This window comes from Anomaloglossus baeobatrachus, chromosome 7 (assembly GCF_048569485.1).
Source record: "Anomaloglossus baeobatrachus isolate aAnoBae1 chromosome 7, aAnoBae1.hap1, whole genome shotgun sequence".
NCBI classification, from domain to species: domain Eukaryota; kingdom Metazoa; phylum Chordata; class Amphibia; order Anura; family Aromobatidae; genus Anomaloglossus; species Anomaloglossus baeobatrachus.
This window is the reverse complement of record NC_134359.1, coordinates 301033971-301053005: the sequence shown is the minus strand read 5'-3', so window position 1 is coordinate 301053005 and position 19035 is coordinate 301033971. Positions and strand designations below refer to the sequence as shown.

At 57.4% G+C, this 19035-nt stretch overlaps 1 protein-coding gene across 2 annotated transcripts in view; it reads left to right on the top strand.

Moving 5' to 3' along the window:
* Positions 1-19035, top strand: part of DOC2A (double C2 domain alpha) — a 69719-nt gene that overhangs the window by 19021 nt on the left and 31663 nt on the right. For both annotated transcript variants that reach the window (XM_075318591.1, XM_075318590.1), the window contains exons 3-6: positions 4105-4184; positions 16302-16376; positions 17324-17433; positions 18414-18540. In XM_075318591.1, the coding sequence (XP_075174706.1) occupies positions 4105-4184; positions 16302-16376; positions 17324-17433; positions 18414-18540 (392 nt within the window). The remainder of the gene's footprint in view (positions 1-4104; positions 4185-16301; positions 16377-17323; positions 17434-18413; positions 18541-19035) is intronic.

Below are 19035 nucleotides of genomic sequence, written 5' to 3'. Positions count from 1 at the left end.
CGCTCCCCACTCCTCCTCTCTCACACAGGCTGCTCCCCACTCCTCCTCTCTCACACAGGCTGCTCCCCACTCCTCCTCTCTCACACAGGACACTCCCCACTCCTCCTCCCTCACACAGGACACTCCCCACTCCTCCTCCCTCACACAGGCTGCTCCCCACTCCTCCTCTCTCACACAGGACACTCCCCGCTCCTCCTCTCTCACACAGGCTGCTCCCCGCTTCTCCTCTCTCACACAGGCTGCTCCCCGCTTCTCCTCTCTCACACAGGCTGCTCCCCGCTCCTCCTCTCTCACACAGGCTGCTCCCCACTCCTCTCTCACACAGGCTTCTCCCCACTCCTCCTCTCTCACACAGGACACTCCCCGCTCCTCTCTCACACAGGACACTCCCCACTCCTCCTCCCTCACACAGGCTGCTCCCCACTCCTCCTCTCTCACACAGGACACTCCCCGCTCCTCCTCTCTCACACAGGCTGCTCCCCACTCCTCCTCCCTCACACAGGCTGCTCCCCGCTCCTCCTCTCTCACACAGGCTGCTCCCCGCTCCTCCTCTCTCACACAGGCTGCTCCCCGCTCCTCCTCTCTCACACAGGCTGCTCCCCGCTTCTCCTCTCTCACACAGGCTGCTCCCCGCTCCTCCTCTCTCACACAGGCTGCTCCCCACTCCTCTCTCACACAGGCTGCTCCCCACTCCTCCTCTCTCACACAGGACACTCCCCGCTCCTCCTCTCTCACACAGGACACTCCCCACTCCTCCTCCCTCACACAGGCTGCTCCCCACTCCTCCTCTCTCACACAGGACACTCCCCGCTCCTCCTCTCTCACACAGGCTGCTCCCCACTCCTCCTCCCTCACACAGGCTGCTCCCCGCTCCTCCTCTCTCACACAGGCTGCTCCCCGCTCCTCCTCTCTCACACAGGCTGCTCCCCGCTCCTCCTCTCTCACACAGACTGCTCCCCGCTCCTCCTCTCTCACACAGACTGCTCCCCGCTCCTCCTCTCTCACACAGACTGCTCCCCACTCCTCTCTCACACAGGCCGCTCCCCGCTCCTCCTCCCTCACACAGGCCGCTCCCCACTCCTCCTCTCTCACACAGACTGCTCCCCGCTCCTCCTCCCTCACACAGACTGCTCCCCGCTCCTCCTCTCTCACACAGGCTGCTCCCCACTCCTCCTCTCTCACACAGGCCGCTCCCCGCTCCTCCTCTCTCACACAGGCCGCTCCCCACTCCTCCTCTCTCACACAGGACACTCCCCGCTCCTCCTCTCTCACACAGGCTGCTCCCCGCTTCTCCTCTCTCACACAGGCTGCTCCCCGCTTCTCCTCTCTCACACAGGCTGCTCCCCGCTCCTCCTCTCTCACACAGGCTGCTCCCCACTCCTCTCTCACACAGGCTGCTCCCCACTCCTCCTCTCTCACACAGGACACTCCCCGCTCCTCCTCTCTCACACAGGACACTCCCCACTCCTCCTCCCTCACACAGGCTGCTCCCCACTCCTCCTCTCTCACACAGGACACTCCCCGCTCCTCCTCTCTCACACAGGCTGCTCCCCGCTTCTCCTCTCTCACACAGGCTGCTCCCCACTCCTCCTTCCTCACACAGGCTGCTCCCCACTCCTCCTCTCTCACACAGGCTGCTCCCCACTCCTCTCTCACACAGGCTGCTCCCCACTCCTCCTCTCTCACACAGGACACTCCCCGCTCCTCCTCTCTCACACAGGACACTCCCCGCTCCTCCTCTCTCACACAGGCTGCTCCCCACTCCTCCTCCCTCACACAGGCTGCTCCCCGCTCCTCCTCTCTCACACAGGCTGCTCCCCGCTCCTCCTCTCTCACACAGGCTGCTCCCCGCTCCTCCTCTCTCACACAGACTGCTCCCCGCTCCTCCTCTCTCACACAGACTGCTCCCCACTCCTCTCTCACACAGGCCGCTCCCCGCTCCTCCTCCCTCACACAGGCCGCTCCCCACTCCTCCTCTCTCACACAGACTGCTCCCCGCTCCTCCTCCCTCACACAGACTGCTCCCCGCTCCTCCTCTCTCACACAGGCTGCTCCCCACTCCTCCTCTCTCACACAGGCCGCTCCCCGCTCCTCCTCTCTCACACAGGCCGCTCCCCACTCCTCCTCTCTCACACAGGCCGCTCCCCACTCCTCCTCTCTCACACAGGCCGCTCCCCACTCCTCCTCTCTCACACAGGCCGCTCCCCACTCCTCCTCTCTCACACAGGCCGCTCCCCACTCCTCCTCTCTCACACAGGCCGCTCCCCGCTCCTCCTCTCTCACACAGGCCGCTCCCCGCTCCTCCTCTCTCTTACAGGCCGCTCCCCGCTCCTCCTCTCTCACACAGGCCGCTCCCCGCTCCTCCTCTCTCACACAGGCCGCTCCCCGCTCCTCCTCTCTCACACAGGCCGCTCGCCGCTCCTCCTCTCTCACACAGGCCGCACCCCGCTCCTCCTCTCTCACACAGGCCGCTCCCCGCTCCTCCTCTCTCACACAGGCCGCTCCCCGCACCTCCTCTCTCACACAGGCTGCTCCCCACTCCTCCTCTCTCACACAGGCTGCTCCCCACTCCTCTCTCACACAGACTGCTCCCCACTCCTCCTCTCTCACACAGGCTGCTCCCCACTCCTCCTCCCTCACACAGGCTGCTCCCCGCTCCTCCTCTCTCACACAGGCTGCTCCCCGCTCCTCCTCTCTCACACAGGCCGCTCCCCGCTCCTCCTCTCTCACACAGGCCGCTCCCCGCACCTCCTCTCTCACACAGGCTGCTCCCCACTCCTCCTCTCTCACACAGGCTGCTCCCCACTCCTCTCTCACACAGGCTGCTCCCCGCTCCTCCTCTCTCACACAGACTGCTCCCCGCTCCTCCTCTCTCACACAGGCTTCTCCCCGCTCCTCGTCTCTCGCACAGTGGTTTTGCCGTCAGTAGCGGCACCGCGTGTGGTAGCGCTGTCTCCTGTAATGTGAGTGTATTGCTCTGGCTCCAGCACTATGGTAGTTTTCAGTAATTGGGGGGTGCACTGTGCACTGCATGAGGGGTCTGGTATTGGACACACGGCCGCCCACATACGTCCTAGGAGCTAATAATGCACCCGCTGATCGAAGATGCAGCCCATTAGATATAACCATAGGCTGAGAAAGGCAGCCGGGGCTCCGCTCTATGTGGGATTACTGGGGGGCAGATGAGGACCCCCCAACACTGCCACAAGGAGGACAAAGTATCAGCAGGGCCTGTGCACACTGCGCAGCAACTAATGAGCCATCGCCACTCACCCTGCCACATATGGGCTAATGTGATCATTAGATCAGAGACACGCTCAGGTCAAGACGTCCCGGAGCCGACACCTGACATCACCCGATGTAACAGCAGCAGTATGGCTGCAGTGCGGGGAGAAGACGTGCTGTATAGCAGAGTTATGGATGCAGCTCTGGATGTGACTGGAGTACAAGACATGACATAATAGCAGAGTTATGGATGCAGCTCTGGATGTGACTGGAGTACAAGACATGACATAATAGCAGAGTTATGGATGCAGCTCTGGATGTGACTGGAGTACAAGACATGACATAATAGCAGAGTTATGGATGCAGCTCTGGATGTGACTGGAGTACAAGACATGACAATAGCAGAATTATGGATGCAGCTCTAGATGTGACTGGAGTAGAAGACATGACATAATAGCAGAATTATGGATGCAGCTCTGGATGTGACTGAAGTAGAAGACATGACATAACAGCAGAATTATGGATGCAGCTCTGGATGTGACTGGAGTACAAGACATGACATAATAGCAGAATTATGGATGCATCTCTGGATGTTACTGGAGTAGAAGACATGGCATAATAGGAGAATTATGGATGCAGCTCTGGATGTGACTGGAGTAGAAGACATGACATAATAGGAGAATCATGGATGCAGCTCTGGATGTGACTGGAGTAGAAGACATGACATAATAGCAGAATTATGGATGCAGCTCTGGATGTGACTGGAGTAGACACGATTGTCCGTATTCTGCCACATTCGGTGGATATTTTGCGCTGTGCGGGCGGTCAGTGGGGGAGGGGACGTCTTATTTCTGACTTTTTATCTTCTTGTCATTTTAGCTGCGCTGGGAACGCTGGAATTTGAATTATTTTATGACCAAGAAAAATGCATCTTACAGTGCGACATCCTGCGAGCGAAGGTGAGCGGCCACCATGACGGGGCGGGGATAATGGGGCCACCATGACGGGGCGGGGATAATGGGGCCGCCATGACGGGGGGGGATAATGGAGCCACCATGACGGGGCGGGGAAAATGGGGTCACCATGACGGGGCGGGGATAATGGGGCCACCATGACGGGGCGGGGAAAATGGGGCCACCATGACGGGGCGGGGAAAATGGGGCCACCATGACGGGGCGGGGAAAATGGGGCCACCATGACGGGGCGGGGATAATGGGGCCACCATGACGGGGCGGGGATAATGGGGCCACCATGACGGGGCGGGGAAAATGGGGCCACCATGACGGGGCGGGGAAAATGGGGCCACCATGACGGGGGCAGGGATGATGGGGCCACCATGATGGGTGCGGGGATGATGAGGTGGCCATAACTGGGAGTGGCCCTCCTAATGAGCTGTCTGACATCTGTCATGTATCTGACAGTACAGCATGTGATACATGTATCTAATCCTAATACAATTACCATGGAGGAGCTCGGATGAGAACATTACACTGCACAGTGCCGAGTATATACAGTTGTGCTCAAAAGTTTACACACCCCGGTAGATTTTTTTTCTTTCTTGACCTTTTTTGACAGAATATGAATGATAACACACAATCTTTTTTTCCACTCATGGTTAGTGGTTGGGTGAAGCCATTTATTGTCATCTACTGAGTTTTCTCCTTATAAATCTTTATGACAACCAAAAACATCCAAATGACCCTGATGAAAAGTTCCCATCCCCCAGTTCTTAATACCGTGTATTGCCCCCTCTAGCATCAAAGACAGCTTGAAGTCTTTTGTGGTAGTTGTGGATGAGGCTCTTTATTTTCTCAGATGGTAATGCCGCTCATTCTTCTTGGTCAGATGGTAAAGCTGCCCATTCTTCTTGGTCAGATGGTAAAGCTACCCATTCTTCTTGGTCAGATGGTAAGCCGCCCATTCTTCTTGGTCAGATGGTAAAGCTGCTCATTCTTCTTGGTGCCTCCAGTTCCTGTAAATTCATGGGCTTTCTTGCATGAACTGCGCTTTGCTTAAGTTCTCCTCAGAGCGGCTCGATATTGACGTCAGGAGACTGAGATGGCCACTCCAGAACCTTCACTTTGTTCTGATGTAGCCAATGACAGGTCGACTTGGCCTTGTGTTTTGAATGGTTGTCATGTTGGAGCATCCAAGTACGTCTCATGCGCAGCTTCCAGGCTGTTGAGTGCAAATTTGCCTCCAGTATTTGCTGATAAAGTGCTGCATTCATTTTTCCATCTGGCCAAGTTCCTTGTACACACTCCCACATCATCAGCGATCCACCTCCATGCTTTACTGTAGGAATGGTGTTCCTTTCATCATAGGCCTTGTTGACACCTCTCCAAATGTAACGTTTATGATTGTGGCCAAAAAGTTTGATTTTGGTCTCATCACTCCAAATTACCGTGTTCCAAAAGTTTGGAGGCTTGTCTCTGGGCTGTTTGGAGGCTTGTCTCTGGGCTGTTTGGAGCCTTGTCTCTGGGCTGTTTGGAGGCTTGTCTCTGGGCTGTTTGGAGGCTTGTCTCTGGGCTGTTTGGGGGCTCTTCTCTGGGCTGTTTGGAGGCTTGTCTCTGTGCTGTTTGGAGGCTTGTCTCTGGGCTGTTTGGAGGCTTGTCTCTGGGCTGTTTGGAGGCTTGTCTCTGGGCTGTTTGGAGGCTTGTCTCTGGGCTGTTTGGAGGCTTGTCTCTGGGCTGTTTGGGGGCTTGTCTCTGGGCTGTTTGGGGGCTTGTCTCTGTGCTGTTTGGAGGCTTGTCTCTGGGCTGTTTGGGGGCTTGTCTCTGGGCTGTTTGGTGGCTTGTCTCTGTGCTGTTTGGAGGCTTGTCTCTGTGCTGTTCAGAGGCTTGTCTCTGGGCTGTTTGGAGGCTAGTCTCTGGGCTGTTTAGGGGCTTGGCTCTGGGCTGTTTGGAGGCTTGTCTCTGGGCTGTTTGGAAGCTTGTCTCTGTGCTGTTTGGAGGCTTGTCTCTGTGCTGTTTGGGGGCTTGTCTCTGTGCTGTTTGGAGGTTTGTCCTGTGCTGTTTGGAGGCTCGTCTCTGGGCTGTTTGGGGGCTCTTCTCTGGGCTGTTTGGAGGCTTGTCTCTGTGCTGTTTGGGGGCTCGTCTCTGGGCTGTTTGGGGGCTTGTCTCTGGGCTGTTTGGAGGCTTGTCTCTGTGCTGTTTGGGGGCTCGTCTCTGGGCTGTTTGGGGGCTTGTCTCTGTGCTGTTTGGAGGCTCGTCTCTGGGCTGTTTGGAGGCTTGTCTCTGGGTTGTTTCGAGGCTTGTCTCTGGGCTGATTGGGGGCTTGTCTCTGGGCTGTTTGGAGGCTTGTCTCTGGGCTGTTTCGAGGCTTGTCTCTGGGCTGATTGGGGGCTTGTCTCTGGGCTGTTTGGGGGCTTGTCTTTGGGCTGTTTGGAGGCTTGTCTCTGTGCTGTTTGGAGGCTTGTCTCTGGGCTGTTTGGGGGCTTGTCTCTGGGCTGTTTGGTGGCTTGTCTCTGTGCTGTTTGGAGGCTTGTCTCTGTGCTGTTTGGAGGCTCATCTCTGTGCTGTTCAGAGGCTTGTCTCTGGGCTGTTTGGAGGCTAGTCTCTGGGCTGTTTAGGGGCTTGGCTCTGGGCTGTTTGGAGGCTTGTCTCTGGGCTGTTTGGAAGCTTGTCTCTGTGCTGTTTGGAGGCTTGTCTCTGTGCTGTTTGGGGGCTTGTCTCTGTGCTGTTTGGAGGTTTGTCCTGTGCTGTTTGGAGGCTCGTCTCTGGGCTGTTTGGGGGCTCTTCTCTGGGCTGTTTGGAGGCTTGTCTCTGTGCTGTTTGGGGGCTCGTCTCTGGGCTGTTTGGGGGCTTGTCTCTGGGCTGTTTGGAGGCTTGTCTCTGTGCTGTTTGGGGGCTCGTCTCTGGGCTGTTTGGGGGCTTGTCTCTGTGCTGTTTGGAGGCTCGTCTCTGGGCTGTTTGGAGGCTTGTCTCTGGGTTGTTTGGAGACTCGTCTCTGGGCTGTTTGGAGGTTTGTCTCTGGGCTGTTTGGAGGCTTGTTTCTGGGCTGTTTGGGGGCTTGTCTCTGTGCTGTTTGGGGGCTTGTCTCTGTGCTATTTGGGGGCTTGTCTCTGGGCTGTTTGGAGGCTTGTCTCTGGGCTGTTTGGAGGCTTATCTCTGGGCTGCTTGGAAGCTTATCTCTGGGCTGCTTGGAGGCTCGTCTCTGGGCCGTTTGGAGGTTTGTCTCTGGGCTGTTTGGAGGCTTGTCTCTGGTGTTTGGGGTCTTGTCTCTTGGCTGTTTGGGGGTTTTGTCTCTGTGGTGTTTGGGGTCTTGTCTCTGTGCTGTTTGGGGGCTTGTCTCTGTGCTGTTTGGGGGCTTGTCTCTGTGCTGTTTGGAGGCTTGTCTCTGCGCTGTTTGGAGGTTTGTCTCTGTGTTGTTTGGAGGCTTGTCTCTGGGCTGTTTGGGGGCTTGCCTCCATGCTGTTTGGGGGCTTGTCTCTGGGCTGTTTGGAGGCTTGTCTCTGGGCTGTTTGGAGGCTTGTCTCTGCGCTGTATGGAGGCTTGTCTCTGGGCTGTTTGGAGGCTTGTCTCTGTACTGTTTGGAGGCTTGTCTCTGTGCTGTTTGGAGGCTTGTCTCTGGGCTGTTTGGGGGTCTTGTCTCTCTGGTGTTTGGCGTCTTGTCTCTGTGCTGTTTGGGGGCTTGTCTCTGTGCTATTTGGGGGCTTGTCTCTGGGCTGTTTGGAGGCTTGTCTCTGGGCTGTTTGGAGGCTTATCTCTGGGCTGCTTGGAGGCTTATCTCTGGGCTGCTTGGAGGCTCGTCTCTGGGCCGTTTGGAGGCTTGTCTCTGGGCTGTTTGGGGGCTTGCCTCCGTGCTGTTTGGGGGCTTGTCTCTGGGCTGTTTGGAGGCTTGTCTCTGGGCTGTTTGGAGGCTTGTCTCTGCGCTGTATGGAGGCTTGTCTCTGGGCTGTTTGGAGGCTTGTCTCTGTGCTGTTTGGAGGCTTGTCTCTGTGCTGTTTGGAGGTTTGTCTCTGGGCTGTTTGAAGGCTTGTCTCTGGTGTTTGGGGTCTTGTCTCTTGGCTGTTTGGGGGTTTTGTCTCTGTGGTGTTTGGGGTCTTGTCTCTGTGCTGTTTGGGGGCTTGTCTCTGTGCTGTTTGGGGGCTTGTCTCTGTGCTGTTTGGAGGCTTGTCTCTGCGCTGTTTGGAGGTTTGTCTCTGTGTTGTTTCGAGGCTTGTCTCTGTGCTGTTTGGGGGCTTGTCTCTGTGCTGTTTGGGGGCTTGTCTCTGCGCTGTTTGGAGGCTTGTCTCTGGGCTGTTTGGAGGCTTGTCTCTGGGCTGTTTGGAGGCTTGTCTCTGGGCTGTTTGGAGGCTTGTCTCTGGGCTGTTTGGGGGCTCGTCTCTGGGCTGTTTGGAGGCTCGTCTCTGGGCTGTTTGGAGGCTTGTCTCTTGGCTGTTTAGGGGATTGTCTCTGGGCTGTTTGGAGGCTTTTCTCTGCGCTGTTTGGAGGCTTGTCTCTGCGCTGTTTGGAGGCTTGTCTCTGGGCTGTTTGGGGGCTTGTCTCTGGGCTGTTTGGTGGCTTGTCTCTGGGCTGTTTGGAGGCTCGTCTGTGTGCTGTTTGGGGGCTTGTCTCCGTGCTGTTTGGGGGCTTGTCTCTGGGCTGTTTGGAGGCTTGTCTCTGGGCTGTTTGGAGGCTTGTCTCTGGGCTGTTTGGAGGCTTGTCTCTGTGTTGTTTGGAGGCTTGTCTCTGGGCTGTTTGGGGGCTTGCCTCCGTGCTGTTTGGGGGCTTGTCTCTGGGCTGTTTGGAGGCTTGTCTCTGGGCTGTTTGGAGGCTTGTCTCTGCGCTGTATGGAGGCTTGTCTCTGGGCTGTTTGGAGGCTTGTCTCTGTGCTGTTTGGAGGCTTGTCTCTGTGCTGTTTGGAGGTTTGTCTCTGGGCTGTTTGAAGGCTTGTCTCTGGTGTTTGGGGTCTTGTCTCTTGGCTGTTTGGGGGTTTTGTCTCTGTGGTGTTTGGGGTCTTGTCTCTGTGCTGTTTGGGGGCTTGTCTCTGTGCTGTTTGGGGGCTTGTCTCTGTGCTGTTTGGAGGCTTGTCTCTGCGCTGTTTGGAGGTTTGTCTCTGTGTTGTTTGGAGGCTTGTCTCTGTGCTGTTTGGGGGCTTGTCTCTGTGCTGTTTGGGGGCTTGTCTCTGCGCTGTTTGGAGGCTTGTCTCTGGGCGGTTTGGGGGATTGTCTCTGGGCTGTTTGGAGGCTTGTCTCTGGGCTGTTTGGAGGCTTGTCTCTGGGCTGTTTGGAGGCTTGTCTCTGGGCTGTTTGGAGGCTTGTCTCTGGGCTGTTTGGAGGCTTGTCTCTGGGCTGTTTGGAGGCTTGTCTCTGGACTGTTTGGAGGCTTGTCTCTGGGCTGTTTTGGGGTCTTGTCTCTGGGCTGTTTGGGGGTCTTGTCTCTGGGCTGTTTGGGGGCTTGTCTCTGTGCTGTTTGGGGGCTTGTCTCTGTGCTGTTTGGGGGCTTGTCTCTGTGCTGTTTGGGGGCTTGTCTCTGTGCTGTTTGGGGGCTTGTCTCTGTGCGGTTTGGGGGCTTGTCTCTGCGCTGTTTGGAGGCTTGTCTCTGGGTGGTTTGGGGGATTGTCTCTTGGCGGTTTGGGGGCTTGTCCCTGGGCTGTTTGGAGGATTGTCTCTGGGCTGTTTGGAGGATTGTCTCTGGGCTGTTTGGAGGATTGTCTCTGGGCTGTTTGGAGGCTTGTCTCTGGGCTGTTTGGAGGCTTGTCTCTGTGCTGTTTGGAGGCTTGTCTCTGGGCGGTTTGGGGGATTGTCTCTGGGCTGTTTGGAGGCTTGTCTCTGGGCTGTTTGGAGGATTGTCTCTGGGCTGTTTGGAGGATTGTCTCTGGGCTGTTTGGAGGCTTGTCTCTGGGCTGTTTGGAGGCTTGTCTCTGTGCTGTTTGGAGGCTTGTCTCTGGGCGGTTTGGGGGATTGTCTCTGGGCTGTTTGGAGGCTTGTCTCTGGGCTGTTTGGAGGATTGTCTCTGGGCTGTTTGGAGGATTGTCTCTGGGCTGTTTGGAGGCTTGTCTCTGTGCTGTATGGAGGCTCGTCTCTGCGCTGTTTGGAGGCTCGTCTCTGCGCTGTTTGGAGGCTCGTCTCTGGGCTGTTTGGAGGCTAGTCTCTGGGCTGTTTGGAGGCTAGTCTCTGGGCTGTTTGGAGGCTTGTCTCTGGACTGTTTGGAGGCTTGTCTCTGTGCTGTTTGGAGGCTTGTCTCTGTGCTGTTTGGAGGCTTGTCTCTGTGCTGTTTGGAGGCTTGTCTCTGTGCTGTTTGGAGGTATGTCTCTGTGCGGTTTGGGGGCTTGTCCCTGTGCTGTTTGGAGGTTTGAGGTTTGTCCTGTGCTGTTTGGAGGCTCGTCTCTGGGCTGTTTGGGGGCTTGTCTCTGGGCTGTTTGGGGGCTTGTCTCTGGGCTGTTTGGAGGTTTGTCCTGTGCTGTTTGGAGGCTCGTCTCTGGGCTGTTTGGGGGCTTGTCTCTGGGCTGTTTCGGGGCTTGTCTCTGGGCTGTTTGGGGGCTCGTCTCTGGGCTGTTTGGGGGCTCGTCTCTGGGCTGTTTGTGGACTCGTCTCTGGGCTGTTTGGGGGCTCGTCTCTGGGCTGTTTGGGGGCTCGTCTCTGGGCTGTTTGGGGGCTCGTCTCTGGGCTGTTTGGGGGCTCGTCTCTGGGCTGTTTGGGGGCTCGTCTCTGGGCTGTTTGGGGGCTCGTCTCAGTGCTGTTTGGGGGCTCATCTCTGGGCTGTTTGGGGGCTCGTCTCTGGGCTGTTTGGAGGCTTGTCTCTGGGCTGTTTGGAGGCTCGTCTCTGGGCTGTTTGGAGGCTCGTCTCTGTGCTGTTTGGAGCCTTGTCTCTGGGCTGTTTGGGGGGTTGTCTCTGGGCTGTTTGGAGGCTTGTCTCTGGGCTGTTTGGAGGCTTGTCTCTGGGCTGTTTGGAGGCTTGTCTCTGGGCTGTTTGGAGGCTTGTCTCTGGGCTGTTTGGAGGCTTGTCTCTGGGCTGTTTGGAGGCTTGTCTCTGTGCTGTTTGGGGGCTTGTCTCTGTGCTGTTTGGAGGTTTGTCCTGTGCTGTTTGGAGGCTCGTCTCTGGGCTGTTTGGGGGCTTGTCTCTGTGCTGTTTGGGGGCTTGTCTCTGTGCTGTTTGGGGGCTCGTCTCTGTGCTGTTTGGAGGTTTGTCCTGTGCTGTTTGGAGGCTCGTCTCTGGGCTGTTTGGAGGCTCGTCTCTGCGCTGTTTGGAGGCTCGTCTCTGCGCTGTTTGGAGGCTCGTCTCTGCGCTGTTTGGAGGCTCGTCTCTGCGCTGTTTGGAGCCTTGTCTCTGGGCTGTTTGGGGGCTTGTCTTTGGGCTGTTTGGAGGCTTGTCTCTGGGCTGTTTGGAGGCTTGTCTCTGGGCTGTTTGGAGGCTTGTCTCTGGGTTGTTTGGAGGCTTGTCTCTGTGCTGTTTGGGGGCTTGCCTCTGTGCTGTTTGGGGGTTTGTTTCTGGGCTGTTTGGAGGCTTGTCTCTGAGCTGTATGGAGGCTTGTCTTTGCGCTGTTTGGAGGCTTGTCTCTGGGCTGTTTGGAGGCTTGTCTCTGAGCTGTATGGAGGCTTGTCTCTGGGCTGTTTGGGGGCTTGTCTCTGCGCTGTTTGGAGGCTTGTCTCTGCGCTGTTTGGAGGCTCGTCTCTGGGCTGTTTGGAGGCTCGTCTCTGGGCTGTTTGGAGGCTTGTCTCTGGGCTGTTTGGGGGTCTTGTCTCTGGGCTGTTTGGGGGTCTTGTCTCTGGGCTGTTTGGGGGTCTTGTCTCTGGGCTGTTTGGAGGCTTGTCTCTGTGCTGTTTGGTGTATTGTAGGTGAGATACTTTGGGGCATTTACACAGTAATGGCTTTCTTCTGGTGACTCGACCATGCAGCCCATTTTTCTTCACGTCCCTGCTTATTGTACATCATGAAGCTGCCGCACCGCTAGTTGTCAGTGAGTCCTGGATTTCAGCTGATGTTATTTGTGAGTTTTTCTTTGCATCCTGAACAATTTTCCTGGCAGTTGTGGCTGACATTGTTGTTGGTCTCCCTGATCGTGGTTTTGTTTATACAGAGCCCCTGATTTTCCATTTGCTAATCACAGGTTGAACACTGCTGACCGGCATTATCATTCCTTGGATATCTTTTTGGATCCCTTTCCTCTTTTATACAGTTCAACTATCTTTTCCCATGCATCCGGTGACAATTTTTTGGTTTCCCCATAACTCACAATCCAGAAACGTCAGTGGCTGGAGAAAAGATACAAGAGTCTGTCTGGACCCCAGAAACTCACTCAGCTTTTATGCACACACTGATTACAAGCAGACAGGTCACAGGTGAGGACGTCACCTCTAATAGCCATTCAAGCTCATGCGTGTCAAGGTCTGTGCATGTTATCAGCCAAAAGAGAATTGTTGATTACAGTCATTTGGATGTTTTTGGTTGTCATTATGATTTATAAAGAGAAAACACAATAAATGTCTTCACTCGACACTGACCATGAGCGGAAAAAAAGATTGTGATTCGATCTCCCCCGGCCTTGTTTCTCTCTCTCCCCCGGCCTTGTTTCTCTCTCTCCCCCGACCTTGTTTCTCTCTCCCCCCCGGCCTTGTTTCTCTCCCCCCCAGCCTTGTTTCTCTCCCCCCCAGCCTTGTTTCTCTCTCCCCCCGACCTTGTTTCTCTCTCCCCCCCCGGCCTTGTTTCTCTCTCCCCCGGCCTTGTTTCTCTCTCCCCCTGGCCTTGTTTCTCTCTCCCCCCCAGCCTTGTTTCTCTCTCCCCCCTGGCCTTGTTTCTCTCTCCCCCCCGGCCTTGTTTCTCTCTCTCCCCCGACCTTGTTTCTCTCTCCCCCCCAGCCTTGTTTCTCTCTCCCCCCTGGCCTTGTTTCTCTCTCCCCCCCCGGCCTTGTTTCTCTCTCTCCCCCGACCTTGTTTCTCTCTCCCCCCCCGACCTTGTTTCTCTCTCCCCCCCCGACCTTGTTTCTCTCTCCCCCCCAGCCTTGTTTCTCTCTCCCCCCCGACCTTGTTTCTCTCTCCCCCCAGCCTTGTTTCTCTCTCCCCCCGGCCTTGTTTCTCTCTCTCCCCCCGACCTTGTTTCTCTCTCCCCCCCGACCTTGTTTCTCTCTCCCCCCCGACCTTGTTTCTCTCTCCCCCCCGACCTTGTTTCTCTCTCCCCCCCCGACCTTGTTTCTCTCTCCCCCCGGCCTTGTTTCTCTCTCCCCCCCAGCCTTGTTTCTCTCTCCCCCCAGCCTTGTTTCTCTCTCCCCCCTGGCCCCTGGCCTTGTTTCTCTCTCCCCCTTTCAGCCCTGTCTCTCTTCTCCCCCGGCCCCTGTCTGTTTTCTCCCCCGGCCCCTGCCTCTTTTCTCCCCCGGCCCCTGTCTCTTTTCTCCCCCGGCCCCTGTCCCTCTTCTCCCCCCGGCTCCTGTCTCTTTTCTCCCCCGGCCCCTATCTCTCTCTTCTCCCCCCGGCCCCTGTCTCTCTCTTCTCCCCCCGGCCCCTGTCTCTCTCTCTCTCCCCCCGGCCCCTGTCTCTCTCTTTTCCCCCCGGCCCCTGTCTCTCTCTTCTCCCCCCGGCCCCTGTCTCTCTCTTCTCCCCGTGGCCCCTGTCTCTCTCTTCCCCCCGGCCCCTGTCTCTCTCTTCTTCCCCTGGCCCCTGTCTCTCTCTTCTCTCCCCGGCCCCTGTCTCTCTCTTCTCCCCGTGGCCCCTGTCTCTTTTCTCCCCGCGGCCCCTGTCTCTCTCTTTCCCCCCGGCCCCTGTCTCTCTCTTCTTCCCCTGGCCCCTGTCTCTCTCTTCTCCCCCCGGCCCCTGTCTCTCTCTTCTCCCCCCGGCCCCTGTATCTCTCTTCTCCCCGTGGCCCCTGTCTCTCTTCTCCCCCCGGCCCCTGTCTCTCTCTTCTCCCCGTGGCCCCTGTCTCTCTCTTCTCCCCGGCCCCTGTCTCTCTCTTCTCCCCCCGGCCCCTGTCTCTCTCTTCTCCCCCAGCCCCTGTCTCTCTCTTCTCCCCGTGGCCCCTGTCTCTCTCTTCTCCCCGTGGCCCCTGTCTCTCTTTTCTCCCCGTGGCCCCTGTCTCTCTTTTCTCCCCGTGGCCCCTGTCTCTCTTTTCTCCCCGTGGCCCCTGTCTCTCTCTTCTCCCCCCGGCCCCTGTCTCTCTCTTCTCGCCCCCCGGCCCCTGTCTCTCTCTTCTCCCCCCGGCCCCTGTCTCTCTCTTCTCCCCCCGGCCCCTGTCTCTCTCTTCTCCCCCCGGCCCCTGTCTCTCTCTTCTCCCCCCGGCCCCTGTCTCTCTCTTCTCCCCCCGGCCCCTGTCTCTCTCTTCTCCCCCGGCCCCTGTCTCTCTTCTCCCCCCGGCCCCTGTCTCTCTCTTCTCCCCCCGGCCCCTGTCTCTCTCTTCTCCCCCCCGGCCCCTATCTCTCTCTTCTCCCCCCGGTCCCTGTCTCTCTCTTCTCCCCCCGGCCCCTGTCTCTCTCTTCTCCCCCCGGCCCCTGTCTCTCTCTTCTCCCCCCGGCCCCTGTCTCTCTCTTCTCCCCCCGGCCCCTGTCTCTCTCTCTCTCCCCCCGGCCCCTGTCTCTCTCTCTCTCCCCCCGGCCCCTGTCTCTCTCTTCTCCCCCCCGGTCCCTGTCTCTCTCTTCTCCCCCCGGCCCCTGTCTCTCTTCTCCCCCCGGCCCTTGTCTCTCTTCTCCCCCCGGCCCCTGTCTCTCTCTTCCCCCCCGGCCCCTGTCTCTCTCTTCTCCCCCGGCCCTTGTCTCTCTTCTCCCCCCGGCCCTTGTCTCTCTTCTCCCCCCGGCCCTTGTCTCTCTTCTCCCCCCGGCCCTTGTCTCTCTTCTCCCCCCGGCCCCTGTCTCTCTTCTCCGCCCGGCCCTTGTCTCTCTTCTCCCCCTGGCCCCTGTCTCTCTTCTCCCCCTGGCCCCTGTCTCTCTCCCTCCCCCCGGCCCTGTCTCTCTCTCTTCTCCCCCCGGCCCTTGTCTCTCTTCTCCCCCCGGCCCTGTCTCTCTCTTCTCCCTCCGGCCCCTGTCTCTCTCTTCTCCCCCCGGCCCTTGTCTCTCTTCTCCCCCCGGCCCTTGTCTCTCTTCTCCCCCCGGCCCTGTCTCTCTTCTCCCCCCGGCCCTTGTCTCTCTTCTCCCCCCGGCCCTTGTCTCTCTTCTCCCCCCCGGCCCTTGTCTCTCTTCTCCCCCCGGCCCCTGTCTCTCTCTTCTCCCCCCCGGCCCTGTCTCTCTTCTCCCCCCGGCCCTTGTCTCTCTTCTCCCCCCGGCCCTGTCTCTCCTCCCCCCGGCCCTGTCTCTCTTCTCCCCCCCGGCCCTGTCTCTCTTCTCCCCCCGGCCCTTGTCTCTCTTCTCCCCCCCGGCCCTTGTCTCTCTTCTCCCCCCCGGCCCCTGTCTCTCTCTTCTCCCCCCGGCCCTGTCTCTCTTCTCCCCCCGGCCCTGTCTCTCTTCTCCCCCCGGCCCTGTCTCTCCTCCCCCCGGCCCTGTCTCTCTTCTCCCCCCGGCCCTTGTCTCTCTTCTCCCCCCGGCCCTTGTCTCTCTTCTTCCCCCGGCCCTTGTCTCTCTTCTCCCCCCTGGCCCTTGTCTCTCTTCTCCCCCGGCCCCATCTCTCCTCCCCCATTCTGTCTCTGTCTCTCTCCCTGGCTGTGGGTGGTCCGGGCTGTGGTCCTGGGGCGAGGCTGGCATCGGTGGTGACTCGGGGCTGCTGTAGGGTGTGGTGCTGGTTGCGGGGGCGGCTGATGCTTCTCATCCGTCCCTATAATCCCGCTCCTCCATAAACCCCAGCAGGTATTACCCGTAATCCCCGGCGGACACATGAAATCCACTAAGCCTGTTAGTGACACAGATCGCGTGGCTCAGCGCCATGAGCACGACCACGGATCTGCCGAGCCGTCGTGACGCCGGAAGCGTAGAATATCCTAATACTCCAACCCGCACATTTACTGATGGCGTCCACTGCTCTACACACACCACAAGCTGCAGTCTCAGCTCACCCATTTACCTTATATAAGAACTACAATTCCCAGCATGCCCTACAAGGGAGCACACTGTGGACAGACGCTGATCCCATGGAGGGTATTGATGAAGTAAGAGGTTCTGCAGCTGCAGGACACCAGTGATGCTGTGACTGGGACCAGTGCTGGGAGCGGAGCCTCACATTTCTCTATTCTACTTTTTAGGGACTGAAACCAATGGACTTCAATGGCCTCGCCGACCCGTATGTGAAGATCCATCTCCTGCCCGGAGCCTGCAAGGTGCAACCCCCATTACTGTCTGCCCGCACCTCCGCAACGTACAGCCTGGCACTATGCAATGGGGAACACCGCATGGCCTGCAGGCTGGCACTGCCCCTGTGATATAGGCTGGCACTGCCCCTGTAATGTAGGCTGGCACTGCCCCTGTGATGTAGGCTGGCACTGCCCCTGTGGTGTAGGCTGGCACTGCCCCTGTGGTATAGGCTGGCACTGCCCCTGTGGTATAGGCTGGCACTGCCTCTGTGATGCACGCTGGCACTGCCCCTGTGATGTAGACTGGCACTACCCCTGTGATGAAGAGTGGCACTGCCCCTGTGATGTAGACTGGCACTGCCCCTGTGATGTAGAGTGGCAGTGCCAGGATGGTGTTTGGCCTCGCCCTGATGGCTGGGTGCTGCAGGTTGGCAGTGCCAGGGTGAGCTGTGTGGGCAGTGTCCTGACCAATATCAGTCACTTGTCAGCAGTGCCCGGCCCCCGTGCCCACTCTGTGCCACATACGGGTGTTCTTGTTAACCCTTTATTCCTTGCTGCCGTCAGTACAGCTCAGCGGCGGCGCTGCTGCCCTGTCGACCTCTCCGAGCTGCTGCCACAGCAGTCTGCCACTAGATTAATGAGTCTCTCTGGGCTCGCCTATTAAGGCCTGATGTAATAACCTCCATCCCAGCAATCTGCCTCTGCGCTCCACTAGCCGGGCCTGGATCGATGCTAATCTTATAATCAATCACCTGATTAGTCAGGTCTGGCTGGAGACTATGGGGATGTGAGGTCGCGGCCCAGAGAGTAATGACAGGAAGAACTAACCCAGTATCTGGCGGCATTATTCCAGGAGGTATTAGGGGATTCCTCTGATTTTGGGGTGTTCCTGATACATAGTGTATAAGAATAGCACCCGCTGATTCCGTATAACGAGACCGCACTATCAGCCATGACCGATGCTCTTCCCTCAGGCAAACAAGCTGAAGACGCGAATAGTGAGGAACACCCTGAACCCCACGTGGAACGAGAACCTCACCTACTGCGGCATCACCCCCGAGGACATGGCCAAAAAGATCCTGAGGTGAGCGGGCAGAGCGTCGGATGGCGCACCTTTATGTGTCTCCTTCGGCTTTACAGCTGGACATTGACATGCGGTGCGTCCCCGCCGGTCGCTTATCAGAACAATTATCAGAAAAGACATGAAGTGTGCGACAGTAAAAGAAAAATTTAAAGGGGACCCGTTGCCAGGTCAGAAGTGGCCAATTTTTAGATGTGTTTTATTCCCGCTGCTCCTCTGAGTATTTCGCTCTTTATTGCTTTGAAATCCGCCATACGGTTCTAGAGATATTGGGGCTTTATTATTTACTGCTAATAAGGGGCGTGGCTCACAGGATCCTCGCGGGCGTGTGTTTAGGCTGTTTTGCATAATTGTCCTGTGAGCCACGCCCCCTAGTAAAGGCCATAAAATATAAAGGCTCATATCTCTGCAACCGGATGCCGGATTTATAGAAAACAGAATCCTCAGGGGAGGAGCGGGAAGAGAATAAGAGCAAAAACAGGGCACTCCGCGCCTGGTGACGGGTCCTCTCTGAAGGACCCAAAACTGGTTTTCTTGAGGGGGAAAAATGGATGAGACGTATGGCAGTATTATTGGGGTTGTGGTATCATATGTGCTGTAAATGTCAGTGTTATGGTGGCACTATATGGCAGGATCATGTTGGCTGTACATGTCAGTATTAGGGTTGCACTATATGTCATGATCTTGTGGGCTGTATATGTCAGTATTATGGTGGCACTATATGACAGGATCATGTGGGCTGTACATGTCAGTATTAAGGTGGCACTATATGGCAGTAATATGGGGTATTTTTCATTAAGTGCTCTATATTATTGGGAAAAAAATATGTGGGTATTATATTGTCGCTATATGGCGGCATTACAAAGGCTGAAATTATAAAAGATAATGACCTAACCCTGGCGAGGCAGCGGGGCATTGTGTCCCAGATGCAGCGTGTATTCGGGAGCCTTCATCTTCCTCACCAGACGCCGCTGTCTCCTCAGGATTTCTGTCTGTGATGAAGACAAACTGAGTCACAACGAGTTTATCGGAGAAACGCGCGTCCCGCTGCGGAGGCTGAAGCCGGGAGAGAAGAAGCACTTCAACCTGTGCCTGGAGCGCCAGATCCCTGTAAGAGACCGCACTGAGGGGAGAGACCGCACCGACGAGCGAGAGACCGCACCGACGAGCGAGAGACCGCACCGACGAGCGAGAGAGACCGCACCGACGATTGAGAAATCGCACCGACGAGAGAGAGACCGCAGAGATGATAGAGAGACCGCACCGACGAGCGTGACTGCACCGACGAGAGACCGCACCGACGAGAGGCCGCACCGACGAGAGACCGCACCGACGAGAGACCGTACCGACGAGCGAGACTGCACTGACGAGAGACCGCACCGACGAGCGAGACCGCACCGACGAGAGAGACCGCACCGACGAGAGAGACCGCACCGACGAGAGAGACCACACCGACGAGAGAGACCGCACCGACGAGAGACCGCACCGATGAGAGAGACCGCACCGACGAGAGAGACCGTACCGACGAGCGAGACTGCACTGACGAGAGACCGCACCGACGAGCGAGACCGCACCGACGAGAGAGACCGCACCGACGAGAGAGAC